The sequence below is a fragment of the Trichosurus vulpecula genome, chromosome 7, assembly GCF_011100635.1.
Source record: "Trichosurus vulpecula isolate mTriVul1 chromosome 7, mTriVul1.pri, whole genome shotgun sequence".
Classification (NCBI taxonomy): Eukaryota; Metazoa; Chordata; class Mammalia; order Diprotodontia; family Phalangeridae; genus Trichosurus; species Trichosurus vulpecula.
This window is the reverse complement of record NC_050579.1, coordinates 201,304,492-201,332,228: the sequence shown is the minus strand read 5'-3', so window position 1 is coordinate 201,332,228 and position 27,737 is coordinate 201,304,492. Positions and strand designations below refer to the sequence as shown.

At 34.9% G+C, this 27,737-nt stretch overlaps 1 protein-coding gene across 3 annotated transcripts in view; it reads left to right on the top strand.

Annotated features, from left to right (window-relative positions):
- SENP6 (SUMO specific peptidase 6) overlaps positions 1 to 27,737 on the top strand; it is a 136,112-nt gene that overhangs the window by 52,654 nt on the left and 55,721 nt on the right. For 2 of the 3 annotated variants that reach the window (XM_036766794.1, XM_036766795.1), the window contains exons 4-5: positions 15,812 to 15,957; positions 16,773 to 16,877. In XM_036766794.1, coding sequence (XP_036622689.1) covers positions 15,812 to 15,957; positions 16,773 to 16,877 — 251 coding nt within the window. Of the gene's footprint in view, positions 1 to 15,811; positions 15,958 to 16,772; positions 16,878 to 21,525; positions 21,547 to 27,737 lie in introns of all 3 variants that reach the window. The other variant, XM_036766793.1, reaches the window with a different exon arrangement.

Genomic DNA, 27,737 nt, shown 5'->3' with positions numbered 1-27,737 from the left:
TTCCCCAGTCAGCCCTGCCTTCTGTCACCCCACTCCCCTCTCATCCCCTATTCCCTTCCTTTCTTGTAGGGCAAGATAAATTTCTACACCCCATTGCCTGTGTATCTTATTTTCTAGTTGCATGCAAAAACTTTTTTTTTTTTGTTTTTGAACATCTGTTTTTAAAACTTTGAGTTCCAAATTCTCTCCCCTCTTCCCTTCCCACCCACCCTCTCTAAGAAGTCAAGCAATTCAACATAGGCCACATGCGTATCGTTATGTAGAACCCTTTCACAATATTCATGTTGTGAAAGACTAACTATATTTTGCTCCTTCCTAACCTATCATCCTTTATCCAGTTTTCTCCCTTGGCCCTGTCCCTTTTTGAAAGTGTTTATTTTTGATTACCTCCTCCCCGATCTGCCCTCTCTTCTATCATTCCCCCTTTTTTATCTTCTTCCTCCTCCTTTCCTGTGGGGTAAGATACCCAATTGAATGTGTATGGTATTCCCTCCTCAGGTCAAATCTGATGAGAGCAAGATTCACTCATTCCCCCTCACCTGCCTTCTCTTCTCTTCCTACAGAACTGCTTTTTCTTGCCACTTTTATGCGAGATAATTTACCCCATTCTATCTCTCCCTATCTCCCTCTCTCAATATATTCCTCTCTCATCCCTTAATTTGATTTTATTTCTTTTAGATATTATCCCTTCATCTTCAACTCACCCTGTGCCCTCTCTCTCTATATATGTATACATATACATACATACATACATAGATACACACATATACATATATATATATATGTGTGTATATATATGTATATATATTCCCTTCAGCTGCCCTAATACTGAGGTCTCATGAATCATCATCTTTCCATGTAGGAATGTAAACAAAACAGTTCAACTTTAGTTAAGTCCGTTATGATTTCTCTTTCTTGTTTACCTTTTCATGTTTCTCTTGATTCTTGTGTTTGAAAGGCAAATTTTCTATTCAGCTCTGGTCTTTTCACTGAGAAAGCTTTAAAGTCCTCTATTTTATTGAAAGTCCGTATTTTGCCTTGGAGCATGATACTCAGTTTTGCTGGGTGGGTGATTCTTGGTTTTAGTCCTAGCTCCATTGAACTCCGGAATATCATATTCCAAGCCCTTTGATCTCTTAATGTAGAAGCTGCTGAATCTTGGGTTATTCTGATTGGGTTTCCGCAATACTCAAATTGTTTCTTTCTGGCTGCTTGCAGTATTTTCTCCTTGATCTGGAAGCTCCGGGATTTGGTGACAATATTCCTAGGAGATTTCTTTTTGGGGTCTATTTGAGGAGGCGATCGGTGGATTCTTTCAATTTCTATTTTGCCCTGTGGCTCTAGAATATCAGGGCAGTTCTACTTGATAATTTCTTTTTTTGATCATGGCTTTCAGGTGATCCAATAATTTTTACAGTCTCTCTCCTGGATCTGTTTTCCAGGTCGGTGGTTTTTTCAATGAGATATTTCACATTGTCTTCTACTTTTTCATTCCTTTGGTTGTTTTATAATATCTTGATTTCCACTAAAGTCACTAGCTTTCACTTGCTCCAATCTAATTTTTAAGGTAGTATTTTCTTCAGTGGTCTTTTGGACCTCCTTTTCCATTTGGCTAATTCTGCCTTTCAAGGCATTCTTCTCCTCATTGGCTTTTTGGAGCTCTTTTGCCATTTGAGTTAGTATATTTTTTAAGGTGTTGTTTTCTTCCGTATATTTGTCAGTATTTTTTTGGGTCTCCTTTAGCAAGTCATTGACTTGTTTTTCATGGTTTTCTCTCAACCTTCTCATTTCTCTTCCCAATTTTTCCTCTACTTCTCTAACTTGCTTTTCCAAATCCTTTTTGAGCTCTTCCATGGCCTGAGACCAGTTCATGTTTTTCCTGGAGGCTTTTGTTGTAGGCTTTTTGACTTTGTTGACTTCTTCTGTCTGTATGTTTTGGTCTTCTTTGTCACCAAAGAAAGATTCCAAAGTCTGAGACTGAATCTGGGTGTGTTTTCACTGCCTGGCCATGTTCCCAGCCCACTTACTTGACCCTTGAGTTTTTCAGCAGGGTATGACTGCTTGTAGAGTAAAGAGTACTATGTTCCAAGCTTGGGGGGATGTGCCAGCTCTGCCACACCAGCACTCCTTCTTCCCGAAGAACCCCGAACCCGGACTGGACTTAGATCTTCAGCAGGCTGTGCACTTCTGCTCTGATCTGCTACTTAATTCCTCCCACCAGGTGGGCCTGGGGCTGGAAGCAACTGCAGCTGTAGTTCTGTAGCTGCCCTACCTCTGCTGCCCCAGGGGCGGTGGCTGAACCACAAATTCTATCACCCTGTCCCCAGCAGCTTTTCTCTGTTGTCTTTGGTGTTTGTGGGTTGAGAAATCTGGCAACTGCCATAGCTCACTGATTCAGGGCGCTAGGGCTCGCTCTGCCCGGCTCCTGGTCTAGATCGTCCGCGTGGCCAACGCTGGGCTCTGCTCTGCTCCCAGCTCCGTGCACGAAAGACCTCACCTAGCAACCATCCAGGGTCTCCTGGGCTGGAGCCCTGCTTCCCTCTGCTATTTTGTGGGTTCTGCAGTTCTAGAATTGGTTCAGAGCCATTTTTTATAGGTTTTTGGAGGGAGTTGGCGGGGAGCTCACGCTAGTCACTGCTTTCCAGCCACCCGTTAACAGGGCCTTTTGAGTTTGTGAATGGCCCAAGCCAACTGATAAATATCTATAGAACTACAAAGCTCCAATCTTGAATCTAAGTTTGAGATGGCAAGCTATCACAGTGTTCAAGGGTTCCTCTTCCCTAGAAAGTCTCCATAGCTAGAAAACAAGCCTGGAAAAGGGATGACTACTTCCTGTCAACCCCCTTACACTTATCTGATTAGCCGCCACCACCACTCCTTGACTTGAGAAAGAATTGATTAACTTCCTTGACCTTCTATATAGTATCAAAAGTCAGTTTCTTATTCTGTTTCCTCATCATTTGATATTATCTAATTCATGCATCCCCTTTATGCCACTTTTAAGTAGGTTTTTCTTTGAGTCCTATTGTATATCAGTTCTTCCTGCTGACCAGAGAATACAACTCCTCACTTACCAATCAAGGATTATGGTGTATTATCTTTTGGGGTCCACCATTCTCTGGGTATACTTTGTAGCCTTGAAAAAACAAGGTGGCTTGTTTTTCAGATACTTTGTATAGGTTGCTTTTACATTGCTCCACCATCTTGGGCATCCACGGTATGCCAAGATTTCTTAGAAGCCTTCAATTACCATAATTATGATCTTATCAGTAAATGGAGCTTAATGATATTTCTTATTCCTGTTAGTGATTTTCTGAGGTGAGGCTAGGGCCTTCTTTAGCTGATGTCTCAATTGAAAGAGATGAACTGTCAGGTTCTACATCTGTTCCATCTTCTAAGACTCCACAACACATTCCAGTGGACAGTCAAAAATGACTTACCCAAACATAAGCAACTATTGAGGTAAAGACTGGCATCAACATTCTGGTAGCATTTTCTACATGCATTGGAAACATCACATGTTTTTGCCGCTGAAATTTCTGCTCAGGCCTCAGGGTCCCCAGCATGTTCATCAGTGTGTGATTGAAATGTTCATGCTTCCTTGGTGGGGGTGGAAATGCTCAGGCTATGGGATTTCCTAAGGGTAGCAAGATATAATTCTAAACTTAATTTCTGCCAAGACCATTACTTCCTTAAGTAGTTTGCTTTTAGTCTCTCCCTTGGTCTTAGTGGATCCTGGCAGGGGAGCACAAATACAGAGAAGTATTTGTTCTGCAGTTCCTTAGCAATAGAGACTAGAAGAGGTTTCTGGTTCCTGGTCAGGTATGTTTTTGTATATTAGACGAAATGATCTGTCATCAATAAGATGTTGCTTTCTTTTCTCCTTCCATAGATGGAAATTCTGTACATATGGGCTCTAAATGTTTATCAGTATTCTCTAGTATGCTCATTTAACTAATAGCACTTTTTACTTAAGGTATATCAAACATGAATCTCACACTTCTTATAAGTACCTGCTCACATTTTGGGCCACTGGAATTTGTGTCTTAGTACCTTAACTCATATTTGATTCATTCTGCTGCTGCCTGTTTCCAATAGGCGGCCTAGCTTAGTGCTTATTAAAATATTCTTGGGTTATTGTTGCTCTATACTTGAAATTGAGCACAAACCCTTAGGATCAAAATTCACTTGCAATTTACTTTAAAGCAGGGATTCTTAAACTCTTTTTGTGTTATTGAACATTTTGGCAGGCTGAAGCCTATTGATCCTTTCTGAAAATAATGTTTTTAAATACATAAAACAAAATACATGGTATCACAGATAAAGCTAATTATATTGCAACAGCTATCAGTTATCAGAATATTAAAAAAAATTTTCACAGACCTCAGGTTAAGAATTCCAGGCTTAAAGCCAACAATTCCCATTTATACATGAGATAAAATGTTTCATTTTTAGTAAGTCCTCTGCTGGCAAATGTAATAGCTTACTAGTTGAGCAAAAACTTTTTGTGGGTTCACCACATTACTGAATTAATTTTTGCAAGTCTTCTAACACTAACATTAGGTTATGCTGATTTGGGATTTAACAAATTGAATGCTGGTCTCTTGATACAGTTTATTACTTTCCTTTATTCACTTCAGGAGACTACCATTGCTCTACTGTTCCAGTAGCATATCCTATCCAGTATTTGAGAGCTTTTTAACCATGAATGGGGAAATTCTTTTGAAAAGAATAGCAGCATGTCATAGTAGAGTCCTTGCAGTGGCTTTTATCTGGCTTACTCTCCATCTCCAGATGTCAGTTTTGCCCATGCAGCATCTTCAGAAAATCTCCCTCTGAAAGGGACGCTTAAAGTTTCATTTCTCTCTTCTTCCTTAGCGAAGGATCTAGATTATGGTAGAATGTTCCACTAATGATAGCCAACTTAAGTCCAGATTACTCCATTCCTTCCTGTAATATTTAACAAGTAGTTTCTTACCCTGCTCCCTGCCCAATCATTCACACAGTACAAAGTGAGGTTTCCTCAGCTGCTTTATCCTGTCAGTTAAGTAGTGATAACAAAAGTCTTCAGAGGTCGAATTTGAACACCTCACAGTAAGACACTAAAGACCTTAACAGCCAAGTTACTCATTCTAGCTTAAAAGAGTACATATCAATGCATAGATAATCAACAATTATGCCCACAAACAAGCAAACTATTCAGCCTTACCATCAAATTAGGACATTAGTATAAATTAAAGTTATGATGAAATATAGCACTTCTGTTCAGAAGGGGATTCTCAGAAAAAAAGAGCATCAAATTTCAAGATTTATTTCAACATACTGAAATTTCACAAAAAGGCATATAATTTTCTCAAGTAAATTTAAGAATCCACACTTTAAAAAGATGATCCAAAACTCGGTTCTCATAGTTAAACAACAGGGAGAAATTTTGAGCATTTCCTTGATCCTGGCCAATAGTGAGGACTGTTAGTGAGTAAGCATTTATTCAGTTCCTACTATGTTCAAGCCAGTCTTATACTTATGTCTCAGAGGTGAATGCACTGATTTATTTTGGACAAGGCTATCAGAATAGAGTAGAATTGCAAAAAGCACTGCTAATGACCTTTGGTACTATACTTTTTTAATCTTCTTTTTTGCAAAATCATAGACTTTTTTCTCAGCACAGTGCTTTTACATGTTTTTTTCTCGCAGATGCTCCCCAGCCTTTTCCAAGTCAGCAATAACTTGTTTTAGTTTCTTGACATGACCATAGTATTCCTTTCCATCAGCTTCTCGTTTCTTCTTATTTAATTTGCAGATTTTCTGTGCAACTTCTGGATCCTGGTTCATCCAGTGAAGAAATGTAGTCAGGTTTTCCAATGTATGTTCCATCTAAGATTAGATATTCTTCATTCAGTACGAGATAATGGTCAATCAGCTTCCCTTTGGAGGTAATATGGTTTGCATCATTGTCTGCAAAGTCCCAGATAATGGCTGATTACTACTAAACCATCGGAACACATAAGTTGTACCTGTTAACATATCCTTCTTTACAAAATCAGCTTGACTGTAGTTCCTGAACATTCCGTTGACACAGAGACATAACAGAGTCCTTAAAGTTGTGTTGTTTGATGTTGGAAAAAGTATTCAGGCAAACTTTTCAACCAGTTATGAAATTTCAGTTTTACTTAAGTTTCATATGCTAGTGATCAAGTAACTGTGTTTTAAAAAAAAAAACCCTTTTATTTCCCTCCACATTCCTTAACAGTTTTTTATATGGATCATTAATTATTTCGCATTTTAAGCTGATGTAGTCCATTTGCCATGAGGCAAATTCTCTTAAGATGATGCCATAATCCTATTGAATGCTGTAGCAGTTTCGACTTGACTTTGGCAATCCTAACCTGATCAGTGGCATTTGTGAAGTAAAGGATTAGGAGAAACAACCATGTTTCCTCCATGTTCTCCATTTCTTTTTGGTATCCCTCAGTAAATTTAAGATCTTTCAAAGTCATGACAATTGAAATTTTTTCAAAATATTTAACTAGCATAACAAAATCAGTGTCCCCTTTTACAAAGTGCTAAGAAAATTTTAAGTATGCCAGACAATTTTATACAAAATACTACAATAAAGTTCAGGGTTAGCCAGAAAGATAGCGTGTGTATAAAACTACAGACAAGTCACTTTTTCTTGGCAACTCCAGGAGACCAAAGCCTAACATATATAAAACAAACATGAAATCTGCTGTTTTTTCCAGCGAACACATGATAAAAGAGAACATATCAATGCATAGATAATTAACACTTATGCCCACAAACAAGCAAACTATTCAGCCTTACCATCAAATTAGGACATTAGTATAAATTAAAGTTATAATGAAATATAGCACTTCTGTTCAGAAGGGGATTCTCAGAAAAAAAGAGCATCAAATATGTCGACACGGACATAGGGCTTTAAAGTTTGAGAAGCTGTTCGTACGTATATATATATATATATATAAATAAAATATTATTTGACCCTCAAAACTGCCTTCAAAGATAGGAGCTTTTGTTTTCCACATAAAACAGATAAAAAATCTGAGGTTTAAGAGGCGAGGAACTTGCCCAGGGTCACACTAGTATGTGGCTAATGTCTGAAGCTATATTCAAACCCACACCTTCCTTATTCCAAATCTATTGCTCTAAACACTATGCAAAACTAAGTCCTAATCTTTTCTAGCACCCAGCCAAAGCACCATCATCTTTTATCTTCCCCCTAACCCCTATGTTCTCCCTACTCCCAAATCTGGTGGATTAGCCATTCTGTTTCTCCTCAAGATTATTTTGCTTTAATAACCAAGTCAAATCAGCCCTTATAGGATGTTTCAGGGACTCCCACTCCAAGGACCTTTCTTTGGGTGTTTAAAACTGTTTTTGCCTATTCAGCTTGTTTATTGTTGAGTTATATATGCTGTCTCTCTCATTTTCTCTGCTAGTCTTTATGGCTTCTAATTTCTCTATTTTATCTTAAATTCCAGTATTATCACTGCTTCACAGAATCACAGAATGTTAGAGTTTAAAAGTACCTCAGTGGCTATCTAGTCCAACCAATACCTGAAAAGAAATCCTCAGTACTGAGTCACATTCTTGCTTGGCATATACTATAGAGGATAGGGGACTGGAGTGTTCATTTGTTTGGATGTTTTTCTTTTCTTACCTTGACCACCTCTCTTTGGGAGAAGAGGGTAATAGCATTGGGGGATGAGAAACAGGGGAAGGAGGGGAGCCGGAATCAGGTCCCACCAAGAGATAGCTATCATTTTGGGACATTATGGTCTCTTCTCCTGGATAAGAAAATAGCAAGGCTCTCATAGTGGATTGGGAGTAGGGGAAGGGAGTATTAGAGTTCTAGGACTGACTTATGCTGGAGAGGAATGGTTTGCATAGAGAAACATTGGTTTACAGCAGGGGGTCTTAACCTTGGTTGAGGGGTGGTATAAAAATATTATGTACTTAAAAGCATTATTCAGAGAAGGGGTCTACAGGCTTCATCAGACCATTAATGACCATAATACGAAAAAAGGATCCCTGATTTAGAGGGCCTTAGGGTACTTTATCCTGAGCGAACAGCCTTGGAGTTAGACTAGTTTCTTTAACTCTGGATATAGGACTTGGCTTCTACATGGATTAATATTTCTACAAATAAAGCTTAGAAGAAGACTCTTTGTCAAAGGATAGATATAAAAAGATACTTTGGGGAGACATCTGTATATTCACTAGTGGGTGTGCTGGATTGAATAGGATGCACTGCTTTGGTTTTCCAGAAGTTCCATCTTGTATAAAAGACATAGAATTAAGAAGGAATTTGTAAGCACAATGCCAGTGATTGGATAACAGATTCTAGAGTGTAATAAACATATAATAAATAAAAGGAACAAAGAAGAACAGTTAAGTTTCTTGGAAAAGGAATACCACAAATTAACGTAACTTTTAGAGCAAGCAGAAAGACAAGGAAAATTTTATACCACACTCATCTAGACTAGAAAAAATTCAAAAGACAGGGGAAAGGAACCTCAAGCAATAAGAAATTGAAATGGATAAAGGTTCAGGGAATGAACTGTAGGACTATGGGCAGGTGATTAGATCATTGTCAGTAAAGCAAAGCACAAGAACTGGGTGCTAATTTTAAGGGGGTGTGGTGATAGCGTAATAATAATTTATGAGGGCAAATCCAAATTTTAAAATCATGAACCCTGAGAGAGAATGCATCAGACTGACCAACAAAAAAGAAGGCAGAAGAAATGAGCAAAATCCACTATAACTAAGGAGACTTTAAAATATTCTTTTGTCAGAACTGAACAAATTGAAGAGAGAAACAACACATCTAAAGAGTGTTGGAAAAAATAAAATTATCAGGCCTCTGGCAAATTTTGAATTAAAATTTTAAAGTACATTCATAATCTCAACATTACATGTTACCTTTATGAAATTTTATCATGTCCTAAGTTATAAAAACATTAAAATATAAAAAAGGGAAAAGTAATAAATAATCCTTTAAAGACCATGATGAAATTAGGAATCATGACCAAAATGATGCCTTTGATTTCTGTACTTTGACAAGTGAGAAAGGATATAGCACCTCAAAATGGGATGTTTTGGCATATATTCACAATGCCTAGAAGGAGAGAGTGACAGAGGCTTTTCATTATTATATACAACTAATGCACATGAGAATGAAGAAGTTGATACATAAAGAATTGTAATGTATACTAAGTAACAACATTCTAAACACAGGCAAAGAACAAATCATAAAAACCACAAATAATTACAAATGGGCTTATAACAAAATAATTTATGGAATGTAGCTATATATGCTGGTTTCAAGAAAAATGATGTTTGGAAACATTGAAATAAAAGAAAGCATTAATGGATTGAGTGTACAACTAAGATATTAGAAAATGAACAGATTAATTCCAAAGTAAACAAAAAGCAGAAAATTTGAAAACAGAGAAATAAAATTGAAAACAAAAACAGGTTGGATTGATAAACAACATAAAGAAATGGGATTAAAAAAAGATTGCCAAGAATCTATATTAATTAATCTGAGCAAAAAAAATGAAAGAAAAATTAAATTGGTGAATTAAAATATGAACCAGGTTTGTTCACAAGAAATTAAAAGAATTATCAGAAACTATTATGCTTAATTATATATCAACAGAAAAACCCTAAAAATTTAAAGGAAATCATGGCAATCTATAGAAATATAGAATTCCCTAATATAAAGTTCCCAAATCAAGAAATAGATCTCTTAATCCAGTTTCATGAAGCACAAGTAATCCATAAAGGAATTACCTGGGTCAGAGGAGTTTTACAAATGAACTCTTTTAGAGCAATTAATAAGTATTCTACAAAAGTGACTCTCAGTACTAGAGAAAGAAGATATTCTCCAAACTCTATAATTTACAAAGTCTTCATACCTAGGCCAAAGAAGGTTTTAATACCCCAACCAAAGAGAATATGAAAACTCTTGATGAGTGAATGTCATTAATGATTTGATGGAAACATTTAAAATTTTTAGCAGAATGATTAGCATAGTTTAAAAAAAAAGAAACTTCGTTGTAATCAGTAGCTTTCTATCATCAATGCAAAGTGATTAAGTATTTTAAAAAGCATAATCAATCACAAATAAAACAAACAGGAAAAAGATGCACAATTATAGCAGTAGATTTTTTAAAAAACTCCCTGAAAAGATAAACGTGGGAAAGCCCTTATTTAATATAATGAACAAAAGCTCACATCCAAATTTAAGAGGTAATAGTATTTGCAGTGGAAAAATATTTTCCAGTATTTTCTTTCCAGTTAAACCAAAGGATGAAGCAAAGATACCTCCCCCCTTTCATAATTGTTTAACATAATAATAGAAAATCTAGCTATAGCAAGTAGACTAAGATTGGAAGAATAAGCAGCAGGAAGGGACACAATTATACAGTTTTGCAGACTTCAGAGAATCAGGGAATAAAGTAATGTAGACAGTAACTTAAGTGTCATCATGATACAGAATAAATCTGCACATTAGTACTACAATGTACTACAAAAGATAGGAGGAAACAATAGAAACAGGTTACTTGGTTAACTAGAAAATACATAGAATATCTGGAGGTCAACCAGTTGATAAATTCAAGGTTCACATAAATACAGACATAAAACACTTTACTAATTGGCCATAATAAAAGTTTTGCCACCTCAATTGACATATATTGTCCAACCAAACTACCAAGTATTTATAGTATCCCATCTTATATTGGCAGGCAGATGGCACAATGCGCAGGACACCAGGCCTGGAGTCAGGAAGTTGTTATTGAGTCATTTTAGCCCTGTCTGTCTCTTCCTGATCCCATTTGGGATTTTCTTGGCAGAGATACTGGAGTGGTTTGCCACGCCCTTCTCCAGCTCATTTTACAGATGAGGAAACTGAGGCGCAAACAGTTATATAACTTACACAGGGTCACACAGCTAGTAAGTGTCTAAGGACATTTGAACTTAGAAGGATGGATGTCTTCCTGACTTAAGGCCCTATAACTCTATTCACTGCATTTAACAGTTGCCCAGGAGTCAGGAGGACTTGATTCTGCCTCAGGCACTTAATAGCTGTGTACCCCTGGGCAAGTTATTTAACCCTGTTTGCCTAAATTTCCTCATCTGTAAAAGAAGCTGGAGAAGGCAATGGCAAACCACTCCAGTATCTCTGCCAAGAAAACCCCAAATGAGGTCAAGAAGAGTCAGACACAGTAAAAACAACTGAACAACACCCAGTCTTATCAATTGTTATATTGTTTCCTGGTTTTAATACTTCTTGACATAATTTTTATTAAATGCTAACTATGCTAGGCACTATGCTAGGTGAAGGGGCTATACAAGTACATAGAATGAAATAATTCCTACTTATAAGAAGCTTACATGTGCTGGAGAGGGGGTAAGAGTACATACACACACACACACACATAGATACATGTATACATTTAAGTTTCTGTATATAGCATGAATGTAAAGTGAATAAATACAACTTCTGCAAAGTAGCTATTTACAACATACTTTGGAGGGGAGGGTAGATGCAGTTGGGAAGATTAGGAAATAAGAACTGGGATCCTTTTGCTGAGGTAGAGGTTAGAAGGGGAATGTGTTCACAAATATGAGGGAAGGCACAGGGAGGGGATATAGGAATGTTTTCTGTGAGAATTAAAGTGTGGCAAGGAAAAAGATAGTTTGGAGCCTGATTGTGCGAGGCTACGAGTTTGTTTTATTCTAAAGGCAATAGAAGGACACTGGAATTTATGATAAAGGAGTCATGGTCAAAAACTCAGCTTAAGGAAGCTGTTCACACACCTTAAACCCTCCATTCATATATATACCACAAATGTCAAAGACAAAAAGAAAGATTCCATATCCAAGCATTATTTTAGGCCTTACAGTTATGAGCTTGTGTTTTGCTTGCTCAGGTCTGGACTTAGGATTTCATTGGTGTAGAGTGCTCATTGGGGAAACACCCATCTCTCCCAACTGAGGCTTTCTTAACTCTGTTTGTCATACCATTTTGCTTTCCTACAAGGTTGAATAGGGTTGTAAAAGTTGTCATAATTTGTACGCTAATGAATTGACCATTTACAAAATTTCCCACTTAAATATTGTTCCCTGGAAACACTTGCTTCTTTTCCTAGTCATTTCATTTATTAAAAAAATGTTGGTCACTACCTTAATTGGTTTCCCTTTAAGTGGCCTACTTCTGGGGTCAATTATATTTAGATATCAAAGAACTTCCTTCCATCCCAAATACTTACCAACTTTTTATGATAGTCTTCCCCAAAGAACAACAACTGAAATGAAGTGAATGCCCATACCTAGCAGATTATGGTATAGGAACATAATTGAACGTTGTGCCAGAAGAAATGACAAGTGAGAAATCTGGAAAAAGGAAGGCTTTTTAAATTAATACAAAGGGGAAAAAGCAGACCTGGGAGAATAATATGCACAATATTGAGTTTATTATAATGTAAAAGAAAACATCACTTTATGATCTCAGATTAAATGTAGTGCCCAAAAGTGGATTCAGGAGACAAATGAGATGAGGCTTACATTTGACTCCTTTCAGTAGAAATAATGGATTACATCTATGGAACATTTCAAATGCTGTGAAACACGTTCGTTGGGAGTGATGAATCAGGAAATAACAATGGTACAAAAAACAAAAAGCATCAATAAAACACTTAAAAATGGGGCAACCCACAATTATCCAAGGGAATTAGGTAGTGTGGTGGTACTATGGGAAAAGGGCTAGATTTGGAGTCAAAGGACCTGGGTTCTGATGCTGGTTTTGCTGTTTACTTACCTGGGTCTGCTTAGGTAAGCCTGCTTAGGTAACTTCTCAGGCTCTTAGTTTTCTCAGCTGTAAGGTGAATATGAGGTGCTCCCATTGCCCTTGTATTTTAAATGTATGATCCTATAATTCTTTGATCTCCTAAAGCCACGGGGAATTAGTAAGCCTGAAAGGGGCTGAGAATTGAAGTTTTGGTGTTTTTTTTAAATGACATTAAAATAATTTATGATGCTAATTAAAAAACCCATTGGCTTTTTCAAATCTTAATTTTCTGAGACACCTTTGCCAGCTCTGTTTTTTTTTTTTTTTTAACTTGAATTGTATGTTCCAGTTTTGTTTATTCACTTAAAAAAAATTAAGGTGCGGAGACTTTCACATATTTCTTAGTCTCATTAAATGTCTTATGAAAGTTAACCTTAGCTGGAGTTTTATGTTTCTTTTCCATTTTTGTTAAAATTATTTTATGTACATGAAGCCTAATTTTAGCAATGAAAGAAATTTAGTGTTAGAGGAAGCATAGCTAAAATGTCAAAATTAAAAATATGTTATCCAAATATATGAAGGCTGGGTCAAAGCAACTGGGCTATCCTTGTATAAAATAGTAATGTTAACTAATCTTTGTATAAAATAATACTGTTAACTGAGTGATACTCAACCTAAAGCTATTATTCTTAGGAATGAAGATTGCTTTACAACACTTTATAGTGTTTTGCTTGGTCTTGTGCATACATTTGCTGGATAGTTTTATCAACTTGAAAGTATGATTTTTTTTTTTTTAAAGAGAGGCACAATATTAGCTCAACTTCTTCCCCTCTGTAACTGATCTTTCCACATGCTTCATTTTTTAAAATGATGCATTTGAAGTCAGACAACTTTACAACTTTCCCACTCAATTCCCATTGCAACCTTTGAGCATGTGAGGAGGCTTTTCTGGGCTTAGAGCTTCCTCATCTGTAAAATTAGGGGATTGGATTAAATGGGGCTCTAATGCCCCTTTTAGTGCTAAATCTGAATTGATGAGCCTGTGAATTTGTACTACACTGTATTAGTACAGTGCTCTGAGTGGCTGTATGATGTCATGGATAAAGTGTTGTACCATTTCACTCCTCTACTCAGTAAACTCCAGTGGCTCTCTATTACTTCTCTGGATCAAAATCTACTGTTTGCCTTTTAAAAACTCTTCACAGCCTGACCCAGTTGTCTACCTCCACCCTATCAACTTCAGGATCAAATATAGACTATCCTATTTAGCTTTTAAAGTTTTTACAATCTGGTTCCTATTTTTCTTACTCGCGTCTCTTAGTCTTCTTACCCTTAACTGTCTTCTGCATACTCTATGGTCTAGCAACATTGGTCTTTTTGCAATTAGGCACATGATGCTTCATTTCCTAACTTAATGTGTTTACCAGATAGCTTTTCCTTTCATATCTAAAATGCTACCAAGCCCCACTCCCTGAACCTGGAGTACTCTTCCACCTTATCTCTTGCCCCCTTAGTTCTTCTGGCTTCCTTGAAGAACTAACAAGAATTCTGTCTTCTGTGATCAGCTGTGAATAATTTAGCTATTCTCAGAAACACAATGATCCAAGACAACTCTGAACACCTTATATTGAAATATAATATCTATCCCCAGAGGAAGAACTGATAGTGTCTGAATACAAATTAAAGCATACTTTTTTTAAAATTTTACTTTTGTCTATGTTTTCTTTCACAACATGACTATTATGGATATGTTTTGCATAACTACACATGAATAGCCCTATGTCCTGAATGAGGTGAAGAGTGAGGAAGGGAGAGAATTTGGAAAGTTTTAAAAACAAATGTTAAAAATTGTTTTTTGCATGTAATTGGGGAAAAATAAAATACTAAATAAAAACTAAAAAAAAAAAATCCCATCTTCTGCAGTATGCCTTTCCTGGTTCATTCTCTAACTCCAGTGCCTATTCTCTGAGATTACCCTCCATCTATTCTATATCCATTTATCTATGTATCTATCTATATCATGTATAGATAGTTATATAAATGTTATGTCCCCCATTTAAATGTGAGCTTCTGGAGTGTAGAGACCAGGGACTTTCTCCAACACTTAGCACATAATAAGCACTTAATAAATGCTTGTTGATCATTTCTCTAGGCCCCATTTGAGGAAATTGTCCAATGATGAAGGTTAGACTCAGTGGCTAAGGTCCCTTATTACTCTGTCTCTGATCCTATGAACCCTTTTAACCAGCCATAGGTGCCTCGGTAATACTCTTTATACTTTATAATACTGCTTTTTAATACTGCTTTATATTTCCTTCATATAGGAACTTGCGCAATATTATTGCAATATTGCAATGTACAAATATTCAAAGGTAGCTAAATAGAAGTTTTAAAAATTTTCATTCTGAGATGAAATCGATGTAAGTCTGTCACAAAGAACAAATTAAAATAGAAACACATTTGCCTTTGCCTTTTTTTTTCATATCCCCAGTGCCTAGAACATACTAACTGCTTAATAAATGCTTGTTGAATGATTGATTTAACAAGACAGTTTACATACAGGATCATGATACCCTAGATTTCAGGTTGAATGAGAATCTTCTATTCTAAGTCTTTCATCTTTGCAATTCAGGAAGTTTAGGACCAAAAACCTTCAGTATCTATCTATGTTCCCAAGGTTAGGTTACATAGATGGTAAGAGTAGCTTCAAATTTAGATCTTTTGACTCTTAAGTCCAATTCTCTCTTTGCACCACCCTGCTTTCCCTTGAAATATAGTTAATTCATTTAAGCAGGGAGATAGGCTTGCTTATTCACTATTAATATCCAAAGGAGGATTTTGCCCTCTTACCCACTCCAGTAGGCACCACTTATCCCCACCCCCAAAAGAAACACAAACTAGTACTTTCATTGTATATATTTTCCATGAATTTTCAAATGTTTATTGATAATTTTTTTCCCTATTCATTAACTTTTATACCTGTAAATTGCATTGCAGTCACAACATTGTCGATCTGAAGCTGTTGGTACTAGTTCTGGTGACTTCTTAAAGACATATGTAAGACGAAACAAGATTGGAAGCTTCAGAACTTTGAAAGGGAACTCAATGGGCCTTAATATGTTGAGCAACAACAAGAAACTGAGGTATAGCACTTCCCAAATTGACATAGTAATTGTCAGTTGTATAGATGAATCACGTTGAAAGCATTTATTTAACTTCTGTCAGAGCATCATGCATAATATTAACCATCTATATTTGTCAAATAAAATTAATTTATCTTAAGGATAATCTTATGAATAAGACTCCAAATATGAACTTTTTGATAAGTCGTTGTCACTTAATATTTAATGCTTGAACATGCACTATTTTAGTAAATGTTTGCAAATCACCAAATGATGGGAAATTATAATGAGTATAGATCAAAAGTTAATTAGTTAAAACTGCTCTAATGAACTGACTTAACTGGCCCATCGTTTCATCACAACTTCTGTAGAAATGTTTAAGCTTTGAATAGTTAAAGAAGAATTTCTCTATACTTAGCTTTTAAGGGAAAAATTTGAGAAGAAAGGTAAGAGGTGTAGGATTGATCCCATTGTAGAAGTATCCTTGTTCTAATGCTTGGGAATGAAGTGAATCAAAGCTTGTGTATATACAGATTTCTTCATGGAGTGCTGCAGTCTTATTGCTGAGTCTCAGTAAGCTCCCACTACTCAGATTTAGGTTCAGTGTTGTCTTGAAATTTGTTCAACCAGGGTACTTAAATAATGGATTTCAGCAAGATTTAAATCAAGGAACAGACATAATGTATTCCAAAAAGGTAACTGGAGAAGACAGTATGATGTTGAATTCATTTATAAATATATTTCAAAGCATTGTAGGCCACATTTTGGTATTTTCATAAATACAATTTTTTTGTTCTGTTAAAACATTAGTTCTTGTTTTTGCTGAATTTCTACAGTGAAAATGCAAAAAATATTTCACTATGTTCTGGAACCATAGTGCATGGTAGACGTTTTCAGCATGCTAATGCGCAGATACCAGTAGTAAAAACTGCAGCACAAAGGTAAGGATTCCATTTTTTTCTTTTTGTTTTTTTCTTCATATTTAGTAAACAATGTTTAATGACAGTCATTTCTTATTTTTCCTTTAAAAAGCACATCTTTTCCTATATGGAATATCATTGTTCCATGTAAATGGATATGAATGTTTAGGAAAATAATGAAAGTAAAACCTTGAATCTAAGTATTTTTATTTATCTGCTTATAAAAATGTTTAAACTCTTGCTTGTGGAATAAACAGGAAAGAACACATTTTGTGATCAAAAAACCCTAGAATTCTTCAACAGAAAAATGCATATGCTTATGTGAACTATTTTCATTTATTGATGCTTTGAAGATGCCATTTTTAGTGTTTGTTTTTTCCACACATTTTTTTCTGATTGTATTTTCAATGATTTTCCTAGAAAGCAAATATTGGAAAATGACCTTACAATTGGAGAGCAGAGAGATATTTGATATTTCTGTTGCTTTATAAATATCTTTAGATAAAATTTCTATGAAACATGTTTTTAATATTCAAAACATTTTTTAATGCTCTTAGATTTAGAATTTCCAAATCATGATGAAAATCTAAAATAATTTAATAATAATAATTCTCTACTTTGTATATGTGGATAATGTAAGTGTTGTCTATTACATCTTAATGCAGCATTCTACAATAGTCTTTATGAAAATGGAGACTATAACAAGATGCGTTCATCTTTCCATTTTTTTTTTTGGTAGCTGTAACAGTTTCCTTTAAACAAAATTACTTATTATTTCCACAGAGATTCCTTTTAGACTGGTGAATAACTAAAGTATGACCTCTATGTTCCTAGTATTTATGAAAACTTGTATATTTGTTTTGAACATGTAATAAAATCATATCACATTAGATTAACATGGTTTTGATTGATTTGGTAAATTATTCTGCATTTTAGCACTTAGACGAATTTTGCTGTTCTCATTGATCTTGAAAATACAGTTTGAACCTTGGAAACTTAAAGTTGAGATAGAAAGGAATGTTTTGAGTTGATCATTAAGGATTTTCAAAGGCATCTGTTTAAAGATGTAGGATGTTTCCTTTTTCAATTTAATCAGAAGTCCTTAATGTCTTTTTACTATATTCCCAAATATTATCTAGATAATTTTATCTCATTTTATCAAAATTTGGAAAGCTAGGTTTATTATGGGTCACAATCTTCATTAAGTCATAGGTGAAATTTAATACTCTTGATGATACCCTTTTCAGAAATACTTGTATAATGTCTTTTAAAAACACATTATTTTTTTGAGACCTGGAATCATGCTTCCTCATGATCACTATTGAGATTCACTTGGCTTGCAAAAAGAAAGGTTACCATATAACTGCCTGGCTTTTTTAATCCATCGTTCTGTCATTTCTGAAAAGGATGGCTTAAATAGAATAATTCCTTTTCTTTTTCTTTCATTCCAGTTGCACTGCATAGTATCCACTTTGTGGATTACATGTGGTAAATTGTAATTATTAGGTTTCTTTATATGTGCCACCCAGCATGCCTTTATTATGTTACCTTTTAGAGGGAAATGTAAACTTATTTTAATATTTGCCTCAATAATTACATCAAGGATCTGTGATTTTGTCAATGGAGTACCAAGGCAGATTGGAACCCTTCTATAATTTAAAAGATTTGACAGTTATCTATGCCACTGTATCTTAATACCTCTAGCCTACTCCCATCATTTCCCCATGCCCTTCCCTCCCCTGATCCCATCCCCATACACACACACTCAGGACAGTGAGAATGACTAGAGTTTATAAACTGGAATTGGTTAGAATTAATTATCCTTCAGTGAAGGTCTGAATGATACCTCTTTACACATGCAGTGATTCATATAAGAGACATCTAAATCTAGTTGCTAATAATTCAGTCTTTGCTTCTGTTTCTTTTTTACATAAAGTATGTGTAATAGTAGCAAAATGTTGTAACACTATAACTAGATTGAATTAAACTGCATGAAAAAAGAAAACCTGATGTGGTAATTGAAAATATTTCAAAAGGAAATCACATTTTAAATTTTTTTTTTAAAAAAGAAATTAGCACTGCCAGATGTGAGGCATCATTTTCTTAGACTTAGGATTTATTTCTACCTCATGATAAGCATTTCAGGTGTCTGCTTTAGCAATTATGTTAGTAAAAATGTTCAACTTAAGGTTGCAGGGCAGGGTCTACAGAAGCTTTTCAGTTATTATAAGGTCCTGTGCCAGGACTCTTGGTAGCTGGCACAAATTGACCACTGTTGCATAATATCTAGTGTAGAAATAGCAAGCACTTAGTCTTAACTTTAAGGATGTGTGCAGGAGATCCTTTTCCCTTCCTGAATCACTTTGAACTGTCATTTAAAGGAGATGCCCATAACATCCCCTTTTTAACTGTGAGTTTTTCATAATTCGCTTATTTGACCTAAGTGATGCGATCTGACTTTTAAGATACCATTTCTTCTGTATGTTTTCCAGCCATTAAAACAAAACTCAAAAAAGTGCCAACAGCATGCTTTTCATGTTAAGTAGATATGAAGGCACCTGTTTATCTCAGAGAGAGTGATTCATGAGATAATACGCTAATAAAAAAAACAAGTTAGATACAAATTTTGTTAACTTTTTAAAAAAAATTCAAATCCCTTCCTTCCCCGCTGCCTTTAAAAAATTTCTTAGTGCTAATTTAATTTACCTTCAAAATGGTTTGTTAAGCATACACATACATCTACATTGGTTATGATAATAGGGAGTAAGAGCAGGGGTAGCATGGAAAATGGATTTTTGTAATTAATTTTAATTATAAGGTTTAAGTCTTTCCATTGCTAATTTCTCAATACTGATTTGAGGTAATGCAGAAGAGAGAGATGCATATAACTCAGTGTTGGATGAGGAGAAAATGTAGTGGTATTATTTTTGTCACAAACAATACTATTTCTCAGTAGTATTGCTAAGAATGAAATGATATCACTAGAATCATATTCTGTTTTGATTCAGGTTAAACAAAAATAGAATGTGTTAAATTCTTAGTGGGTTTAAATTTTTTTTTTTATTTTTTAAAACATGCTAACACTAAAAACATCCTTAGGAAATCTGATTTTAGTAATAGCTGGTGCTTGGTTTTCTTCTCACTATTTAGTATGCAAGCTCCTTGAGGACAGTAACCTTAAGGTAACATTTTTTTTTTAAATTCCCGTTCTGGCACTGTGGCTTAAAAGCCTTTGTTTTCTGTGGTAAGAAATTGAAGAAAATAAAAATAAATGTATTACACTATTTTGGGTGCTTTCCTTCCTGTCTCCTTTGGCTTATTTCCTTGGGAGGAACAGAAAGACTATTTCATACTTCTTCCCATATAGCTGCACAAGGGAGCACAGGAACATAATAGTAATAGCCTATATATCTGCTATTTGTTTCCAACTTCCCAGATGTAGAAACTAAGATAATTTGTGTGTATAAAAGATTAGAGAACTGGTCTTGGATATCAGGAGACTTGATTTCAAGTCTTCCTCTGACAGATATTTAGGCTTTGTGATGTGGCATAGTCACTTAACCTCTTAGTTCCCTTGCTTTTCTTTTTGTATCCCCAGCATTTAGATCAGTGCTTTGCACCCAGTAAGCTCAATACTTCATTCATTCATTCCCTAGGCAACTTTTTAAGAGTAGAGGAAGTTCCTTTTTGGTAGCTCCCTACAATGATAAAATCACAGTTCCAGTAAAAAAAAAACACAATTGATAATGCTATTTACTCTTGGCCCGTGTTTTGCCTTTTTAAAAGTTAAAAGAAGTCAGATTTTTAGGTTAATTTTAATGGAAATTAATATTTTTTTCCCTTAGAAGCAAACATCTATCATCATTTTTCTATATGTATGTGTTCCTTTTAAGAGTTAACTGTGTGAAAATGGAATTCCCCAAATCCCTTTTCTTTTCTCTTTATTCTCTATATTTGAAACATTACTTTGAATGACTCTAGGAATTAATATCCAGTTGATAAACTTGTTTTTGAAAAGCTTTTTAACTGTGATTTTCTTTGAAGTAATTTTTGAAAAGCCAATTAAAGGAAGTTTTTTTCTAATAGAAGGAATAATACAGCATATATGTGCAACACACATACACATACATATACACATATATACACACATGCCTGATTCAGATTTTTGTGGCATTTATTGGTTTAATTTTTTTTCTAGAAACATTCTTGTACATGGGCAAACAAATATTCATCATTCATTATGCGTGATTATAGATTCAAAGCCTGCTTTTGATTCAACAGTAAGGAACAATTTTGCTGCTGCACAAAAGCGACTATAAAACTTTCAAAACTTCTAAAATAGCATATAAACAATTTAAAATTTGAAGGTTAAACAAATATTTTTCATATCATTGTAGTTCTTCCAATAATATGAACCAAGGAAGATTATTTAAATAACATGAGTAGATTTAAATTGCTTGTTGATTTTAAATTCAGCACTTTGGATTTAACATTATGTGAACATTGACATGATTTTAAACTTGGCATATAACAAATATGTAGTATTTTTATTTTTTTTAAGTGACCAGATGGTAATTTTTGCATTATTGACTATGATGACAAACACTACAATGATATACCAACAAGTGAGGTTTTACCTCTTACATCTTTTTCTTTTTCATGTTTTAAGCAATCTGGATCAAAAAGAAAGGTAAGCTTAATATTGATGAATTAGAACATGGGAATAGCAATAATATATAAACAAATCGATTATCATCTGGTTCTGAAAAAAATCATCTAAGTCAGGAGCCAGCATTATAACCTACACATTACTTATTAAAATGAAGCAATATAAACAACAGGACTTCAGTTTTGTGTAGTAATATTTCATTATAATGCATGGAGACACATTTTCATGTACAGTCATTATATTTGTGGTGGTATAATTTTTTCACTATTAAGTCAGATCTTAATTACATTGTATAATATAAAAGCCAGTTCTACTGCTATTCATTGGTAACATTAAAAGGCTTTAGAGTATAAGGGAAAAAATCAAGTTAACATTCCTGAAAATACATTCTATACCTATACTCAGCATCCCCCTAAAAGAGCAGTGTTCAGTAATTGGGGTTGATGTTATATCACATCATATTCTCTTTATTCATAATATCAGAAAGTTACTTTTGAAAACAACAAATAAAAGTAATATAGTTCACAAAATGAAATATTGAATGTGGATGAACTAAGTTGGTTGGCATGCTTATCAATGCTTTACGGTATTAAGTGAACATTTTAAATTTTAGAAGTTTTTATTCTGTTTTAAAGAGAAGGGAAGCTAAAATACCAGTTATATTTTTTAAAACATTATTAAATGAATGATGCTAAATCACTCAAAAGGTGTATGTACAGACACATCCAGAGTATTAATTTTCTGGAAAGAGGGCAGTATAGAATGAGACCATCAGAAGAAACTGCAGTTTATAATATAATTTAATAATATTGAAACATCTGTATCAAATGACCTTAAATTTAGTCCTTAAAAATGTGCTCATTTCTTAAATGTAAATTTTTGCCATATCTTTTCCTAGAAATATTACCAAATATGTGTCATTTATCTTAAACAACCACTTCTAATATAAGCTGTTTGGGGGATTTTAGTGTATTTTTATTTTCCAACTGAAAAGGAGTTATTTAGAAAACAAAATAAATCATTCTTTTTATGAAACAAAATATTAGTTCACTGTCCTTGCAGACATCTTATCTCTTTCTGACTATTAATAGTTATATCTAATGAAATTTTAGACTCATTAAGCTGAATATGGGCATTTATAAAATTATTGATATTTTTACTGGTACATGAGCAGCTATTGGGATAGGATTGTGCAGGTTCTTAATCTGCTGGATTTTTTGGTTCCTTTCATACCCTTTATTATTTTGAAGTGAATTACTCAAGTGTTTTGCTAAGTTTTGTCCTGGGAAAAATGAAAGTCTTAAATTGACTTTATTGTAGAATAAGATGCTTTGTCATTTCATCTACGTCTTTGTATTAATATCAAAATTCCTATGAAACATAATAGTATCCTTTAGAGTCACCTCTTTTAATTGATATTTGGAGAATTAATGAAAGATCTTTACTTCAAGCCACTTTTTCAAACATATGTGTTCATTTGGTTAAGAAACAAAATTTCCAGATCTTTCTTCCTGTGACAGAACAGCTTAATTACTATCTATTTACAAGCTTTTAAAATTTGAGTACTACAAAGGAATAAGTTTTGTCAGATTTTCCTCCATTAAAAACAAAAAGCACACTCAGGTAAAATATGCTGTAAAGTTTCTGAATCTGTTTTATAAAATACAATTTCAGAGTAAAATTTTGAAGTTGACAAAGTTGTATATGCCTATTTGAAAGTTCTTTCTCTAGAGAGAATAGTGTCCAGAGTGATCCTAGTTTGGATGTGAATCATTCAAAGGGTGGGAAGATGGTTCCCATCTCATCCTTAGTGCAATAGCTAATCCTGTGTCTTGTATCTTTTAACACCCACACCATACCCTTATTCCCCAACACTCTCTCACTTGGCCCTCTCCTTCCACTGTATAGACTCCACACTTCCCTTCCTTTTGAGACTGTCTCAACCAGTTTCTGGGTAGATAACAGTAGATACCCACTTTTCATTTGGAGGTGAGACAAAATGAGTTGTAGTCCCAGATCTCACCTTCCCTCTATCTCCCAACCCCATCCTTCTTCCAAACTTCCCTTTTCTCTGGAAGAGTACCATCATCCTTCTAACCAGTTTTACAGCCCTGGTGTCAACTTCTTCTTCTCTCACTCTCCTTCTAGAGCTATTCAGTTGATAAGTCTTATTGTTTCTGCCTCCCTAACACCTTGCATCTTTCTCCTCCATTCAGAGAGCTGCCACTTTAGGTCAGACACTTATCACCTATACTTAATTATAGCTTCCTAATTGTTCTCCCAAGCTCAAGTCGTTATTCAACTCTAGTCTATCCTCTATATAACTGCCAAAGTAATTTCTGTAAAGTATAGGTCTGACCTCACCACCTTCTACTCAGGAAGTTCCCACAGACACTTATTGACTCTGTGTTTAAGGATTGTTTTATCTTCGGCTCATCCTTTTTGTTTGAGTTTCATACTCAGTATACTCTCCTATTTGTAAGTATATAGTGTAGTAGCAAGTGTATGTAAGTTATATATAAACATACATACATGGGTGTAGTGCTCAAAAATTTTTACTGATGGGGAGGGATCCATCGTTTTAAAACAAAGTTTGGAGAGCACTGCTTTAAAGAATCCCATATATAATAATTTATGTCAATTCATTGAATTAACTAAGGAGTTTTCAGGCTCAACTGTGTTGATAAGCCCAGTAAAGCATTGGATATACCTGGAAATCAAGAATATTTTAACTAATTTTGTATTAGAACCACTTGACTTTCTTTTTTTTTTTTTAGAATAAAGAATCTTATGGTTGCTGATTATTAAATAATTATTATTGAATTCTGCTTCTTGACCATTAAATTTTTGTTACCTGTTCAAAGAGTTAATAAATTTTTTTTTTGAGAGCCCAGCCTCCGCCTCATTTTGAAAGTTGTTCTTTTTTTTTTAGGTTCTTTTTAGGTTACCTTAACAGGATGAGGTAGTAGGTGAAATGGTGTTTAGACTGATTAATGAATTTAGCACTATAGTATTAGCTTATTGTTTATGAATTTATATGTATGGGGGAGGAACAATTAATTTCTTATTTATCCCTAGTCCAACTAAAAATCACAACTTTAATACAAATTGTTATACTTCTAATTTAATCTGAACTCTTTTTTTGAAACAAATGAAGTGATTTCAGTAACTTTTTTATTTGGGACAACATTGCCCAACAATGTGGCATCTATAATATTTACCCCCAAAATGAAAGTACATTGAAGTTACATATGGGGGAAAAATTTTTAAGCCCCTTGAGATAAGTGATTAATAAGTACCTGTTTGGCATCAACTATATATGGGGTTTTATATTAGTTATGGAGCTGGTAAAGAACTATTTTCAAGGTAGCTTTCAATATAGTTGAGAAATAATGTGTACAAGCACTCGTAACTTGTGAGTCGACTGTGTTCCAAAAGTTTGTACTTATAATGCAAGATAGAGTGTCCCAAAAGACTTTTGGACCACATTCTGTATGTACCAGTAAAAATAGTGTCTAGGATCACAATTATCCTACAAAAGTCTGTTTAAGCCATAATATACTTTAAAAAGCCAGCAGAAATAATCTATAGTAGACTATCATTTATAAGGGTTTTTAATTGAGAAATGATGCAGAGTTCACTCCAGAAACATATCTCTACCACCACCGTCTTCACACTTCTCTTTCCCACAAAAGACATCTCCAGATCTGCATAAAAGATAGTACCTCATCTGTGTTATGAGATATATTTCTTAGGGTCGCTTATTCCCAGTGTTCTAAATTATGAAATTTTAAAAAAGCACATTTATTACAGTGGTAGGGTAGAGACTTTAGCTTCCCATAGCCTACTTTTACGTGTGGGTTGTTCATAAATAAATGTTCATAAATTAGTACCATAAGCAAAATTAACAATATAGAGAATAATACAAGTACCAAAAGAGTGATACAGTTTCTTTTTTAATGTTAGAAGAATTAAGAATATTATTGGCATGAGGAGGCAGGATTTGATTTGTGGTAAATTTCAGATAGATAGAGTGAATGAATGAATGAATGAATGAAAAGCATTTATTAATTACTTACTATGTGCCAAGCACTATGCTAAGGGCTAGAGATACACATAGAAAATCCAGAAGCTCCTGGTTTCAAGGAGCTCTTAAATTCTAGTGTGGGTAGACAGTATGGGGTTGGTGGTCAGGAAGGGGAGATGTAAAGGAGCCTCACAAAGGCAGGAGTCATATTGATGTGGTTACTGTTCCCAGAGAAAAAGGGACCATAGGGTGTGTAGGAGAATAGAACGAGGAATTGGCCAAGGTGAATAGTTAAGTAGAATATGAAACCTAGAAGGTTGGGGGATTTGGCGCCAGTTAAAATACAGTGCCCTGCCTAACTCACTATTCAAGACAATACCACTTTACAGCAATTGTTTCAAATATTAGTAGATCGCTCAGGGCATGGTAGAGGGTAGATAGAGGGTCAGGTGAGTTGTAAACCATGGTCTGGAGTCTAAAGCCAGCTAAATCAAGTGAGCTATGTGCACTGACTGACTCACCAACAGAATAGCACTGCCCAACTAGACAAAGTCATCCTGAGTCCATTTAGGGATGAAATTATAGGCTCCTAATCTATACATGCAGATGTCACCAAACTTGATACACTAAAATCCTGAAGTATTTATACTGGTTTCTAGAACTTCTCCTGGTGCTAGGATTAGGAACTGCCGCTAACTTATTGTCTCAAGGATATAGAGTTGATAACATCTCCTGCCCTCCCTGTAAAACTCACAAGAAGAGAGATGTCTTTTCAGATAGGTTGAATGGAAAAATCAGAATGCAAATGGGGAAAGTTCAACCTGTGCATTGGAAAATGAGAGAAGTCTTGAGTGGGATTTGAAAGGGAAAGTACTAGGTAAGGTTGAGAACAAGTTGTAGAGAAGAGTAGCCATCTACAATTGTTGAGCCAAGCTAGTAGTCTTGTGCAATGTGAATTGGTGCTAGAGAGGTAGAAACTAGACTGGTTCAGAATTTCAGATAGTCTTAGTGTGAGCCAATATTTTGGTTGTACATAGGAATTGAAAGTAAGAAACATATCCAAGAGACAGTTGATAGGACTTGATGACTGAATATGATCAACTGTTTGCTCATTTTGGTTAGGAATTTTTCACTAAAATAGCAGGACACTAACATTAATGTCTTTGTTTCATTGAGAGCATAGTGTAGATGGGAGAAAATATCAAAAGTAACCATGCGTAAATAAAACGTAGTTGTTGATGACTCACATATAGACATTTTGCGTACATATATGATCTCTGGGCCACTGAGGCCACACCTCATTCAAGTAGCTTAACTAGTTAAGAGGGTTTTAAAAATTGTTTCTGGTAAATTGCTTTTTAAAATTGAACAGCTCTGAATATATGCCCCAATTTTTGGAGCCATATGTATTAAGGAGAAACAAATGTCCTGCCAGCTCAGACACAATCCTGGGCTTAGAACAGTTGGGAAGGTACAGTGCTATCAGAGCAATAGAAATGTTAATTTTTGTGAAAAAACAAAACAAAACAAAACCTTATCTTTCCTAGTCCAATCCAACTAGCATTTGTTAAGTGACTAATATATGCAAGTTACCCTGGTTACAAAGTCCAGATAATAAACAGTTCTTGTCCTCTAGGAGCTTACATTGGAAGTAGCAGGAATACTTGTCATAAAATAAGTGTATGAAAATTGTAGGAAGATATGAAGATTAATTAACTATCAAGGGGGATTAATATCCTCTAAGTGATAACTCATGGGACAGGAGCATTGAAACTTGAAAGACTCTAATAAAGTAGAGTTGATGAAGGGGAGTGTATTCCAGGTATAGGGGATAAAGGTATAGAGGTAGGAAGTGGATATAATCAGTTGGAGAATAGTTTATAGGCCAGGTTGTCTGGAATGTGGACCAGTTAAGGGTCAAGCCTATATTTAGGCTCTGAATGCCAAGCTGACAGGTTTGTATTATTGAAGTTTCTTGAGCAGGAAGTGACTTTAATTAGACTTGTGCTTGTGTTTTGGCAGCTGTGTGGAGGTTTTCTTGGAGGACAGAGAGAGAGAGAGACAGAAAGACAGAGAGACTCAAAGTCCACTGTCCAAATGGGCAAATGCTACAGTAGCTTGAGTTGGGGGGGATGAAGGGCTGAAGGTGACAGATGTGAGCAGTGTTATGGAAGCAGACTCAATA